Consider the following 15,329-nt stretch of genomic DNA (forward strand, 5'->3'; position numbering starts at 1 on the left):
ATGGCAACATATAAAGTAACGGTAAATAAATATTTCTATAAAAATGTTGATCATCTTCATCGTTCATCTTATAACCAGTACAATTGGTAAATAATACTTAACCGTTACACATATATATATATATATATATATATATATATATATATATATATATATATATATATATATATATATATATATATATTTATAAAAAAAGAAGTTTGAAAACGCCAATATATAAAAAATGAATTTTAATTTAAAATTTTGTTAGAGATATTTTTAACATGTTTTGGTACTTGTAAAAACGAACCTTATCAAAAATACATATTTAAGAAAATGAAATTAAATGAAGAGTTCATAATTGTTCCTTACCGGTGTCAATAGTCCACGTGGGGGCATTTTTTGTTGGTTGTAGTAGTAGTAGTAGTGACCCTGTTGGTAATGGTAAGTGCAGTGACCTCTGTCCGTGTCAGTAGCAGTAGTTAATTAGTTGTAGTGGTAGGGGTGGAAGCAGCAGCAGAGGCAGCAGTAGTAGTGACCGTAATAACAGTAGTAGTAGTAGTAGCAGCAGCTATAGTAGTGATAGTAGTAGCAGTGATTGTTAGAATAAATATATATGTATATATATATATACATAGATATATATATGTATGTATATACATAGATAAATATATATATATATATATATATATATATATATATATATATATATGGTCCAAGCACTCCACCTGCTCAAAAACCACACCACACAATCGCTTTCAGAGGATGCATTTCAGGCTCTTGCATTATTTGAGGATTTTCATTTCTCCAAATCCGGCAGTTCTGTTTATTGATAAATCCACTCAAGTGAAAGTGGGCTTCATCACTGAAGATGATATTTTTCGCAAAATTTTTTTGAGCTGCAAATCTCTCCACAAACCAGTCAGCAAATTTCCTCCACTTCCCATGGCCAGGTGACTGAAGATGCTGCGTAAGGAGTGGCTGTGTGGTAAGTAGCTTGCTTACCAACCACATGGTTCCAGGTTCAGTCCCACTGCGCGGCACCTTGGGCAAGTATCTTCTACTATAGCCTCGGGCCAACCAAAACCTTGTGAGTGGATTTGGTAGACGGAAACTGAAAGAAGCCCGTCATATATGTATGTGTGTGTGTGTGTGTGTGTTTGTGTGTCTGTGTTTGTCCCCTAACATCACTTGACAAGTTAAGTTAAGTACGATAACAAAATAATAGGATCAGTGAGAAAAAGCATTCAATTCAAGGAGAAATTAATATCGTTTAATGAATGCAGAAATTGTGCGTGAGTTACTTCGCATTTCATATTTGGATAGTGTAGTAATTGGACGAGCTTGGATTGCGTGCTGTGCATGATTCAGCAATTGTTCAGGATCAAATAATATGGCTTCTCCATGAAGAAATATGAGGGAGAAAAAAAATGAGAATAACATTCAAGAAAACAGAAAAGGGAAAACGTTAAGGAACTTCTAAAGAAAGGTGGATGCTTATGTTCCTTTTACCCATTAACTGAAGCATATTATTTATGAATGATTAATATATTTTAACAAAAGGTTGTCATGCAATATTTATGTCTAGTAAGGGTAGTCGAAAGCAGTTAAACATTGTGTCTAATGAAGTGTGGTGAACATCTTCCAGTTCGTTAAAAAAAATCTTGTAAAAGCTTCTCGCCTTAGAAATGTCTACTGTATGATTTCTGACCTTGTTATCTACATACCTTAAGTGAAACCAACTAGACAATACTGGTTTTATATCTGGAACTAGACTGCTTCGAATAAGTAAGCATCAGATTTCAGAGAAAAGTATGATAAAAAAAGGGAAAATAGTAGATAAGAAAAACAATATGAAATAAATTAGCTTTAGAGTTCTGTTGTTGAATTGATGAATCGTGAGTATTAGCTGATAGTGTTGTGATGAAATAAGTTGCTAGTTGTTTCAAGGGCCTTAATCTTGTAACCTGAGAATTATTTACTCAAGTGTTGCCTCATTTCAGCACGCTTTTGAATATCATTAAAATTTTCCTTTTTTCATAAGAACAATTTGGTGGTGGGGTGCTTCTTGGATATATAAACACAAGAATAGGAAATGTGTTTATTTCTTCAATGAGACCATCAGTGGTAGGACACCGATCCCCATACGTACATACAAAACATACATACAGTCACTCACATAGAAAAACAGGCCATAGATCTTTAGATCGAAAATGGCCAACGATAACGAAATTATTATCCAAGTAAACTTACTAAATGCTAAATCAGAAGGGAAGAGAAATCTCACAGAAGCTATTACAGAGATATGTCCCCAGAAAGGTGTGAATCCCGGATTTTGTGAAGATGATGAGTGCACAAATCGAGAATCAGATATCAATGTTACACCCGATCAACCTGTAAGGTAATTAGTATTTTCGTTTTTATCTTAATTTATTAGTGGTTTTAAGTATTTTATAATTGATTACAGTAGTTGCATATCGGTAACCGTCAAACTACATACATCACACTGTTATCTGGTAACCAATAAAAATAATCCACATCAAACATGGTTGACAGCTACCCAAAAACCCACACACATTTGTCTTTCCTAGAGCTCTTTCATAATGCTGGCATAGACTCCAGTGTCTGAAAGCTCAAAAATGTTATATCGGTATATACAGCTGAGTTTCAACTGAGTCCTTTGTAAAGATTGTTTCACTGCCTTCCTTTGACCAGAAAGGGCATGCATGTTTTGTCTGTCTGGTGTGTCTGGTGAAAGAGGTTGTTGTGGTAGACGAGACTGAAACAGCTGGAGACAGGTACCACCATCTTCGACCAAACTCACACCAACTTCTTCAAGTTTTATTTGAAAAAGAAAATGAAGGTTGAGAGGGAAGTGCTACCTACCTCTCAGCTAATTAGTTGAAAGGTGAATGAGAAAAATGAGCATGGTCCAAGTGAGTGGCCTGCACTGAGCATGTACCTGTAGGTCAGAGGACAGAGAGAGGGCATTTTCCCTAGTGGTCAGAGTCACTATGGTTTTATGGGGTTTCCATGAGTATCCCTCGGAGGTTTCCTCACTTTAGGGGATTTTACTTTGAACTTTTCTGGGTTTTCTCTTTTTGTTATTTCTTTTGCTTACATCTTTTTTGTGTAAGCCCACATTGTATTGTCTTGTGATCTGGGCTCATCTTGGAATTAAGGTTACTTCCTCAATGACCTCAGATGACTTGACATAGATGTGGTAGCCATTACAGAAACCAACATTTGTGTAACACATACAGCTTCACTTTTTACTTCTAGAAAGCGTACTCATCTTGAGGTTTGACGGGAATGGGTGGAGGAGCAGCAGTGCTTTTCCAGAAAGAATTAGGTTAAGTGGTACAGACGATCTTCATAAATCCACGTAGTAAGTCGGTGGTATTGGATAAGAATGGTTTTAAAGTCAGTACCTTTAGAGTTGTAGTCGTCTATGCACCCACTGGGGTAAGACGATGACAAGAAATGTTCCTGAAAGCATCCGACTTTACTAGCTGGAGATTTGATTTAGACGCACAATGGGATTGTTACCATATGGGTTAACCCATATGAGAAGGAGGTGCAAAAACCTTGAAAACCTGCTCAAATGCTTCTAACTGTCTGACATATACTGACTAGATTTCCTGAATGCACCAGAGTGGACTTGGAACGACCAAAATAGGTCATCCAGATTATACTTAGAGTATTTGTCATATTAGAAAAGAGATGCCACTGAATATCCACATTTTAAAGAAGTCAGCTACACAGGCCACAAATTTGTGGTCTGCACAGATAGAACTTATAGACTAGGGCCCAGTTACTGGATGTTGAATGCGCAAAGTCTATAGAAACCAGATTAACAAACTAGTCAAGCAGCATTTGATGGGGGCAATCATCAACAATAAGCACCTCGAAGCAGGAAATATGAGCCAATATCACTTAGCAAAAAGATAGTGATAGAGAGAAATAGATTAGAGAGTGAGTTAATGAGTGGGCTAGAAAAGATGATAAGAAAAGCATCGTGGCCAGCATCCGAGCATCAAGAATGGCCCTCAGCCATTTCTTTAACACGAAATACAAAGGTTGAATTTCCAGAGTTAGAATTTGTGCGCTAAAATTAGAAGAAATGAAAGCTGTTTGATGAAGATGGTTTCAAGCAAATATGTGCAGCGTTCTATTAGAATTTTGCTCAACTGTTTGGAATAAGTGATAGGTCAGAGACGGTCATGGTCTTTAGTACTTACCTCAATGGCTTACCGCAGCTCTCAGCAGCTTATAGCAAGAGCCGTGGTATGCCGTCTAGGTAGGCACTGCAAATGACCGATAACAACTAACATATGGGAGGTACTGAGCGAGTGCGCAAGAGACAAATTGCCTGGTTTGAATGCTCTGCCAGATGAGTTTTATGATTATATATTAGATTTATTTGGCATTTTCTTGGCAAACATTCACTGCTATTGGCAGGTAGAAGGGAAAAATTCAAAATAATGCATGTTAAATCTGCTGATAAAAGAGATATTACAGACAATTCCTGGCCTATAACTCTGCTAAATGCACAGTTTAATACTGTAGTCAAGGTATTAGCAAAGTGGTTGGCGCGAGTCGTCGGTGGTTAGGTTGGAAAAGCAGAATGAGGTCAGTGGTTTTCCAGGGGATGTGGAGTCTTTGAAGAGCCTGCTCTACCAGCTTGTGTGACATGGACACGTAGGTATGTGTGAGGTGCCACCACATAAGCACCAATGTAACTACAGCAGTGACAACAATAGAGGTAGCGGTGGCATCAGCATCAGTAACAACAACATCAATCACAATAGCAGCGATATCAGCTGCAACGATGACAACAACAACAAAACAATGGCTATATAAGCAATAACAAGAAAGAAAATAAGAACAAGATAAATAATGAAGACGAGAAACAAAGTGGTGAGAGGAAAACACTACGTTCAGAAAGTCTTTTGTTGAGATAGCAGCAAAATCAATGCAATTTTTTACACTGTCACTAAGTAATGAAGAGAAAAGGCTGAGAGAATCAAAATGATTTGTGAAGCTGAAAGGGAGGAGGACGCAAGTTGCCATCCTTGCAGAAACAGACGTAGAAAAATAGACATAGTTCTGTAACGGTTGTTGTTAAGGTGTTGGTTGCCAGTGTGCAGGATGGAAGAAGAACAGTGATTGAAGTTGTAAAGAAATATTTATTTACTGTTACTTTAATATATGCCATACCACGATGGACAGGTGTCTGTATCATATGAAAACAATAGAGTTATCTTTTCTTGTATGTTGTTGCTGTTTATGTTTGGTCAAACTGTTAGCTGCCTAACTAGGAATTAGAGGAAGATAGAGTGGATGTTAAGTGTAGGAAGTCGATAAAATGATACCTTCATTGTGCCTGACATCTAAACAGCAATGGTGTTGTGATAAGACACTGAATCATAGTTGACATTCTCACTATAAGCCTTCTCAGTTACTGGATTCTGCCTGTGGTCGCCTCTGCATCATCTCCTTTCTGCTCACTGACTTTTTCCTATGGTGTTTTAGTATTTATAATTATCCAAACTAGTTAGAAGGAGAAACATATTATTGAGAACAATAGATTTCATTGGCGGTCTGTTATCTCTATTCTAGCTTTTGGTGGCCCAGAAGAGGTTAGAAGGGTCAAGTGGCAAAGACATTATTCTGCTTAGCGAAGGCATCTGGCAAATGTAACTGCTGTCACTCACAGAAAAACTATTGTTTTACCGTGAGAAAAGTGCTATTGAACTGTTATGTGAAATTTGGCTATTGAAGATCAAATCCACGCTATACCTGCACAAACCACTACAGTTCTTAGCATTAGGCGTACAGTAATTGAATTTGATTTCAAACTGCTGACTAGGAAAAGAGTAAATAACATCCACATAGCAATGGGATCAAATGACTCAGTGCAAGTAACCGACTTGGTTGGAATTTGTAGTTTGCATTGCCTATATGGGCACTTACCAAATCTCTCGGATGGTCTATTTAGGTACAATACAATTTTCTTGATGCGCGACTCAAGTAGGATAGATGCTGAAAGAATTAGGGCGATATCAAGAATTTTTTTTAATGCGAATTTCTATTGAAAACAACCTTAAAGAAGCAAATTTCTTGATGTTACTTTGTAGTTGAATATTGACCGGTCCTTTCCTTTCCATTCACCAAACAAAAAATTTTAAGTAACTGAATATATTTTTAAATCATCCTAGAAGTATAATAAATTATATGATTAAAGGAGTTTCCACCATAATTTCAAAATTAACTACTAATGATCTTTATGTAGAGCTGGCTATAAAGATTTTTTTTTATTTATTCCCAACTCAAATAACTCCCATTTTGGTTAAAATAAGTAACAGACATTCGAAGTCACTTTAAAAGCATCTGAATAATATGCAAGATGAAAAGGGGGATATTTTATATCTCATCTAAATATCCATTATAAAAACATTGAGGTTAAGGTAAGTTCAGTGAACAGTAACTTAATTACTTCTAATACTGAGATCTATAAGTTTTTATCTAAAAACTTAACTGGCCACAATAACTATTATAAATCTAGGAAAAATGCAAATGCATAATGCTTTAAATATATCCAAATCCTCTAATACGTTTAGGTACTCAAATAGTAAACTCTAATTTGGCTTCTGAACAAGACCGACGCACTAAAACTTGAGTAAAACATTACAGGCAAACCAACAATAACGTCAGCAGCAGGGACAGTACTTGACCATTGATCAGTAACCGTCGGTTACGTAAGAGGGAAATCTTGTATAAATTCTCCTTATACAATAAATTTCGTTTCGCAAATAGCTAAAAAAAAAAAAAAAAGAATTAAGGTACTACAGAGTAATTTCCCTGCCCCCAGTAAATAAAGGAAGGTATTTAATAAACACTATATTAAACTTTCATTTTCAAATGCGCCCAATTTAGCAGATAACATAAACTGCTATTAACCACCATTGTTGTTGTTGTTGTTGTTGGCACTCCGTCGCTTACAACGTCAAGGGTTCCAGTTGATCCGATCAACGGAACAGCCGGCTCGTGAAATTAACGTGCAAGTGGCTGAGCACTCCACAGACATGTGTACCCTTAAGGTAGTTCTCGGGGATATTCAGCGTGACAGTGTGCCAAGGCGTCCACTCACTTCAGTGCCCACATCCTGTGCATTTCCCACTTCAAATCATCACTTTTTCTTCCTTTTCCTCTTTGATCCTGTTGCCATCGGGACGTGCTATGTCGATTATCAGGCATGTTTTATCGTTTTTGTTCACCACAACAATGCCAAGTTGCCAACATCTAATCTGATGGTCACACTGATTATTATTATCATTATTATTATTATCATTATTGAGTGAGGTGGTTAGGGCAGCGGACTCATGGTCATAGGAACGCGGTTTCAATTCCCAGACTGGACATTGTGAGTGTTTATTGAGCGAAAACACCTAAAGCTCCACGAAGCTCCGGCAGGGGATGGTGGCGAACCCTGTTGTACTCTTTCACCACAACTTTGTCTCACTCTTTCTGCCTGTTTCTGTTGTACCTGTAATTCAAAGAGCCAGCCTTGTCACACTGTGTCACGCTGAATATCCCTGAGAACTACGTTAAGGGTACACGTGTCTGTGGAGTGCTCAGCCACTTGCACGTTAATTTCACGAGCAGGCTGTTCCGTTGATCGGATCAACTGGAACCCTCGACGTCGTAAGCAACGGAGTGCCAACAACATTGAGTGAGAGAGCAGTGTATGCCATCAAAGTGACACTGGGGTAAAATATATGAAGCCCAGTATACCCATCATGACTACTCATCTGATAAGGGTACACCAGGCACATATATCACAGCCATATGTGCGCGACATAGTGATCTCATATCCAACCAGAATTTGATTGCTTCTATTCCATAGTAATGCGGGATTTTGGTGTAAAGATTGATAACATCTTGGGTAACCAATATTGCTACTTCATCAATTGTTTTTGGTAGGTGTTCTAGCATGTCTAAATCGTCTCTAATGAAGCTTTTGATGTATTTCAGCAAGGGTGTTTCTACTTGTGAAGTCATTCACTCGTAAATATCATCACACACAACATGGACAAAAATTTCTTCTTAAAAAAAATACATATTCAAATAAGTAAACCATAACATCATGAATAGCGAAAGTGAAACCGGTTGAAATATTAAAAATTATATTAAAACTATGTAAAGTGTGCGTATTTTCCTTTTTTAATTTCTTATATATATTACAACTGTGAGGATAATTGAAATTCCTCCTTTTCTGTTCGCAGCCACTTGGCTGAAACCCATAAATAAATAAATAAATAAATAAATATATATATATGACATCCATATAATATGTATATATTTTAAAAAGATATTAAACTATATGCAACAAAGGCATTTCTCTTCCACTTTTTATATTTTTTTACACATATTTTCAACTCATAATTTTGCCACGTGGTGTATACTGAATCTTCAGTATCTTTACACCTTGTATATTTTTATATTGCTATATATATATATGTATATATATATATATATATATAATCTTGAGTACCACAATATTAACCTATGCACATGCATTAAGTGGAATACTTCAATATAATTGAAGAATATAAAACCAGAAATAAAATATAGCGTATGCACAGAGCTGAGTTTGGTTTTACTGTGAAGGCACGCAATATACATAAGACTACTGAAATTATAAAAGTACATTTTTATTAGTACTGTGCTGTTACCTCTGCTCTTGCTAGAGCTTCTGCTGCAATTACTGTTGCTGCTTCTGCTGTTACTACTACTACTACTACTACTACTACTACTACTACTACTACAGTTTTTCTTCTCTATTTCCAGGGCAGTGAAGTGCACACCGGAAGATCATACACCTAGTAAATGTTCCACTTTCATCAAATATCTGGCTTATGTTTCTTTATTATACAACAATATTTTGGGTTTTGGCATTGCTTATTCACTCGGTATTTTATACATCTACTTTATCAGAGAATTTAACACTACAAAATCTGAAACAGCCATGATAACATCAGCGTGTAGTGCAACTTTAGGTTGTGGAGGTAAGTATTCAAAAATTAATAGCAATTGGTTTTTCCAACAAAAAAGAAAAAAAAACAAATAAAATGAACTAATACTTTGGTCAATAACCTTTGCCCTCTCACCTTGTCATTTGGAACCGTTTCTGAGAAACCCAAACATATCACATCCTTATACATTTGAAAAAAAGAAATAGATCAGAGTTAGGAAAATATGTGAAGATATTAAAGATCAAAAACAAAAATATTAATTCTCCTTCAAGTACTAATTATTCTAGAAAATTCCTTCTTTTTTTTTCATATTAACAGAATATAATAATTATCTTATTCTATTTCATCAGTATTTAGCAAAATTTTCCTTAACTTTTCAATTTTCATTTGCAGGAATATTTGCAGGAATGTTGTACAGAAAAATTGGTGTTGGGTGGTCATTTATCCTTGCCAGCGCTTTGTGTTCAATTGGTTTGTTTGCAAGTAGCTTTACACCAAACATATGGTTTCTGTTTTTCTCACTTGGAATCTTATTTGGTAAGTTCAACAAATTATAGTTGGAATACTAATAAAGACTATTTTATTTATTCAGTTAGACATTGGCTAGAACTTCAATATGGCTTGCACAGTACTCAGCATTCGAAACCCTGGCAGTTACAAGAAAAAACCACAAGTGTGGATTAAAGGCACGGAAATATAGTCCTTCTTACCTCGACTTGCAATCAGGTACCGCCTGCAAATTTGTTCAAGTGTTAACATGTGTCGTCATGGCCTCTCTTCGCCACATCTGGCCTCTATTGATGACAACATGACAAAGAGGGAAACTTTCCTTCTCGCACGTCGACGTGACATCATCTCTTCCCTTCTGGTCTTCCTGTACCATCCCTCCCTCTCCTTTCCATTGCACGCCCCACTGATCTAAGGATCACTGCTCTTCTGTTTTGTTTCGTAATCGTCCATCCACCTGGGGAGATGTGACGTTCCTTTGAGATCTGTGTAGGGTCACAGAGCCGGCTTCTCCCTCCTCTTTGTCATCAGAAGAGCTAATCACCCATCGAATACCAGGACATGACACAGCATTCCATCCACTGATACACTATTTGGAGTACTAATCGCGGTCACCTTTCCTTTTTCCCACTGCATTGTGCACCAAGCGTCTGGGGCTTCAACCACACTTCATCTCCAGCCTGCACAGATGTAATCCTTCTACCTCTAGCTGCTGTGGCACCATGCTCAGGTGTCTCCATTTGTGCCAGAATATGACCTTGTGCGGGACCGACTCTTCGGCTTGCCCTACCCTGGAGACATGTTCTACCAGAAAACTGCCTCCATAAGGGAGATTCATCCCCTCTCAGCCATGGCTTTAATCATACGGTGGTGCCATTCCACAATCCTGTTTCCACCTGGCCTATATGCAACTCTGAAGAAGCGTCTTGTGCTCCACCTTTCGAGCATCTCTCTCAGCTGCTCTGAGCGAAAAACTGCACTGTTGTCCATCAATAGCTCGTCTATAGACCCCCTTTCCATAAACACCGCATTCAGCACTTCTGCAACTTCTGCAACTTCATATAGCCATTTGCCCAGGTCCACAGTCAACCGTTGAAAGCTACACCTTTCCCCAATAGTGCGTCATGTAATGGCTAGCCTCTTCCAGTCTTCTTCTACCTGAATCTTTCCTAATTCGTGTATGCTCGGAGAAGGATCAATCGATATTTTCCTCTGGTAGTATCATTCAAGATGTACCAACCTTTTGCAGCACTTTTCATTTAACGGTTGAATAAAGTGTGGCAGTAAATTACAACTTTTGTTCTTGTATTTCTTCCGCTGTTATACCTGACTCATTTGGAACCAAGGGCCAGAACTATACTACTCATCCTCCTAAAGTACTAACAGCAATTTTGAGAATCTGCAGGTTCAGTCGGAATCTGATTATACTTACAAATCAAAGCCAATCCTTGAAAAGATAGTACAAGCTTGTAGAGAAACTGAGAAATCATGAATGTGAAGAACAATTCTAGCATTTAACTTCCTATAATCTTCACAAGGATACCAATCATCATCAATTTTCTTCCGTCCCAAGAACAGAGAAGCCCAATTACTTCATGATGGTTGAATTATTCCAAGCACCAACTTGTGGCTGAATTTGTCCTTCGCAATTTTCAATTTGACTGGGGCTTATCGCCTCGGTTGAGTGGAAACAGGAGGATGATTCATGACAATGTAGTGCGTTACCTATTGCAAAAGATTCCTCACACAAAAGATTGTGCAAGTTGTACCCTGAAATGTTTGCAGGATAGTATAGTAATGAGGCGATACTATCCTCATTAGTATAGCCTCATTACTAATGAGGATAGTATTAGTAATGACAATACTTTCCTCATAGTATTGAGAATAGTATTGTCCTCAATACTATCCTCAATTGTATTGAGGATAGTACAATACAATTATACTAATGACAAAGAGGTTTAAAAAAACCCAGAGAACCGACTGCATCAGGTTTTACACTCGTACCTTTAAGTTGATCAATGAGTCAACTAGTTTTTCTATTCCATCAGTTGACAAGATCATAGTGATGCAAGGAAGATCAGCTATTAAAAAAATCCACATGAATTCTCTTCGTAAATTCAAATATAGCATCATGGACATTTTGCCATCTGCAGGTATCGGTGAATGATTTACCTCCTGTAACGTAACTGCTGTTGGCTGCCTCGTGTCATATAAAATTTGAAAAATTTGGTGGTTAGCTGCTTTTTCTAGCAGTCTGGTCACCAATTTGTGGATGTGCAGTGATACTCAATTTCAAATGTTGAACGTCCAGCATTATCGATTTGTAGTATGGTTGACAGCTCACTTTTACTGTCAGAGTTGCCAGTTTGTGAAAGGTGGATCGGCTGGGGTCTGGATTATTTGGTCATACTGCATGCTGCTCCCAAATGGAGCCAATTACAATACTTAGGTTATATAATATGTTTTGTGGAGGTGCAATGGCCCAGTGGTTAGGGCAGCAGACTCGCGGTCATAGGATTGCGGTTTCAATTCCCAGACTGGGCGTTGTGAGTGTTTATTGAGCGAAAACACCTAGTGCTCCACGAGGCTCCGGCACGGGATGGTGGCGAACCCTGCTGTACTCTTTCACCACAACTTTCTCTCACTCTTACTTCCTGTTTCTGTTGTGCCTGTAATTCAAAGGGTCAGCCTTGTCACACTGTGTCACGCTGAATATCCCCGAGAACTACGTTAAGTGTGCTCAGCTACTTGCATGTTAATTTCACGAGCAGGCTGTTCCGTTGATCAGATCAACTGGAACCCTTGACGTCATAAGCGACGGAGTGCCAACAACATGTTCCTACATACATACAAATGCAGGTAAGAATACACATGAACATTTCTACATAAGTATCAATACAGTATCGTACACACACACACATACACAGCCTTTCCCTCATTGGGTAATCTACAGGCCGTGTGCTTCTGTATCAAATCTACAATATCTTTAATACAATCATCTTCCTTTATATTCTATTTCAGGTTCTGGAGCAGCCATCAACAATATTGTCAGTTATGCAGCCCTGGAGAAATTATTCCACCAAAATGTTTATATTCTATCCATTACACTGACAATATGTTCTCCATTTGGAACTTTATGTGTACCATTTTTAGTAGATATGCTCTTAAATATCTACTCTTGGCGAGGAGCATTGATGATTCTTTCTGGCTTCAGTTTGAACATGTGTTTTTCAGGATTGTTATCAAAAGTTGATAGAAAACCAAAATCTGATGCGAAGGTTGAACGACTAAAAATATTTGATATGAAATTATTGAAAAACAAATGTTTCTTGATACTATCAACTGCTGCATCAATAAATACATGTTGTGGTTCCCTTGTTTTGCTCCTTATTGTTGATTTTTGGGTTGGAAAGGGTCATCCAATGTTAGAGGCTATTACACTAATTACTTTTGTAAGTATTTCAAGCATGGCAAGTAGACTTGTCTTTGGTTTCTTAAGCCTCTTATTCGACTTAACACCAGTACTCATTCTCATATTTTATATTGTTTGTGGTGTTGGTGGAATATTCTTCGTTTTTGCTCCCATGTGTGATACTTATTCACCATTAGTTTTCCTGGCAGTCTTGAATGGATTTTCTCGTGGAATGGTAGCCACAATACGTCCCCTGGTCTTCAAAAAAGTTGTCGGTATTGAAGCTTATCCAATAGCTATTGGCTTTACTTTCACTGTGAATGGAATATGTACAGTACCAGCTGCAACTATTGTAGGTAAGTGTGACATGCCTGATCCAGGCTTTGTGAATCATAATATTGGTTTCAAATTCTGGTACAAGACAGCAATTTTGTGAGAGGTGGTATGTTGATTACGTTGACCCCAGAGTTCAACTGGTACTTACTTTATTGACCCCAAAAGGATGAAGGGCACTATCAAAACCAGCAGTATTGGAATTCAGAAAATAAATTAGGAAAAACTACCTAAACAGTTATTCCAGCACAGTAACAATTCAACCAGCTCACTGCCTTTGTCAGTTATATTGGTTTCAAATTTTGGCACAAGGCCAGCAATTTTAGGGGAGGGTTAAGTTGATTAAATGAACCCCAGTGTTCAACTTGTACTTAATTTATCAATCCAGAAAGGATGAAAGGCAAAATCACCCTAGGTGGAATTTGAACTCAGAATGTAAAGATAAATGAAATGTTGCTAAGTATTTCACCTGGTGTGCTAACGATTTTCCTTGCTTGCTGCCTTGTCAATCATTTTTTTTTTTTATTTGCAAACAACTTGCAGATGTAAGTGCTACCAATTGAAAGCTCTGCATACTGGATGCTAGCAAGTTTATGGGGTCATCAGGAGAGAATGCACGCCATTTTGGGGCCTTCCTCTCAATGGCATCATTGTGCACCAGTCCCACTCACTGAAATGAAGCCCTGCCTGCTAGATCAACTGGTTATTAGATTTTCCTCAAATTTCTTCTAACCATTGCTCATCATCTCTTTATAACCAAATCCAGTGGTTTGCCTTCTCCACTGTAGTCTGGATGTCACCAATGGTATCCAGACTACTATAATGTTAACAATGCATCTGTCACTACAACCGGATTCAACTGCTTTCTGGCTGGTGATTTATTTAGGTTATAGCTAACACTGAGATGTTGATAGCTAATTATTTTGAAATTTTATAGAACATATATAAATGTTTGACTGAAGATAGCATCACAACTGAATACAGAAGATAAACACAGGTAACATACAACATAGAAAGTGATGAAACAATGTAACTGAATATAGTTACATATATTTAGATGTGAAGTTTACATGGCTCAGTGGTTAGAGTGTTGGACTCATAATCTTGAGGATGTGAGTTTGATTCTTGGATCGAGTTGTATGTTGTGTTCTTGAGCAAGACACTTTATTTCATATTGCTCCAGTTCTTTCAGCTGTAGAAATGAGTTGCGATGTCACCGGTGCCAAGTTGTATTGGCTTTTGCCTTCCCCTTGGATAACATCAGTGGCATGGAAAGGTGAGGCTGATATGCATGGGCAACTGCTGGTCTTCCATAAACGACCTTGCCCAGATTTTTGCCTTGGAGGGGAACTTTCTAGGTGCAATCCCATGGCCATTTATGACTGAAGGGAGTCTAAATTTACATGTAGCCTTGATCTTTTCCTTGACAATTGTTTGGTTTCAAATTTGTATAGCTTGATGGTGTAAAATATTATATCAAACTAGAGTAACTGTAGCAACTTAACCAGCTTTCATTCTAAATAACCTTATCTGTTATTATTTCACTGTTGTTTTTTTTTTTATAGGTAAAATCACAGATATTACACAGAGTTATGACTTTGCTTTTTATCTCACTGGACTATTTGAAATTCTTACATTCCTATTATTAGCATCTTTGTACTTCCTGGTAACTTGCCAGAGAAAAAGGAATCATAAATTTAAGCCAGAGAATTTCACATCCCATAATTTAATAGCAATGAAGTCTCATTATGAAAAGAACAACAGATGAATATACATTTTGTAAGAAAATTCACAGTTGTGTACATTGAATAAATATATTTCTTATCTTCAATTTTGATCATTTTCCTTTTAATTCTTGTGTAAATCACTTCTGAATGGCATAACGGTGTTTTGGGAGAAGTGGTAAAGAAAAAAATCGAACATACTGGCTGTAGTTTTGAAATAGCTTTAACATGAACCATAAGTGCCAGAAATGCCCTCTACAATATTTATGGATATAGCCCATGTCAGCTTGTTTTTGGAGGAAATCCCAACTTCCTTCATTTCTAAATGATAAACTT

General features: G+C 37.3%; 1 protein-coding gene across 1 annotated transcript; it reads left to right on the forward strand.

Annotated features, from left to right (window-relative positions):
• The first annotated feature begins 2,056 nt into the window (after positions 1-2,056).
• Positions 2,057-15,100, forward strand: LOC106883760 (monocarboxylate transporter 4). Its single transcript, XM_014934878.3, has 5 exons — positions 2,057-2,380; positions 8,833-9,050; positions 9,411-9,554; positions 12,546-13,292; positions 14,835-15,100. Exons 1-5 carry the CDS (start codon positions 2,193-2,195, stop codon positions 15,035-15,037), a joined length of 1,500 nt encoding a protein of 499 aa, XP_014790364.1. The 5' UTR covers positions 2,057-2,192; the 3' UTR covers positions 15,038-15,100.
• Positions 15,101-15,329: the final 229 nt, after the last annotated feature.

The sequence above is a fragment of the Octopus bimaculoides genome, chromosome 23 (genome assembly GCF_046866305.1).
Source record: "Octopus bimaculoides isolate indiv1 chromosome 23, ASM4686630v1, whole genome shotgun sequence".
In the NCBI taxonomy this organism is placed as follows: Eukaryota; Metazoa; Mollusca; class Cephalopoda; order Octopoda; family Octopodidae; genus Octopus; species Octopus bimaculoides.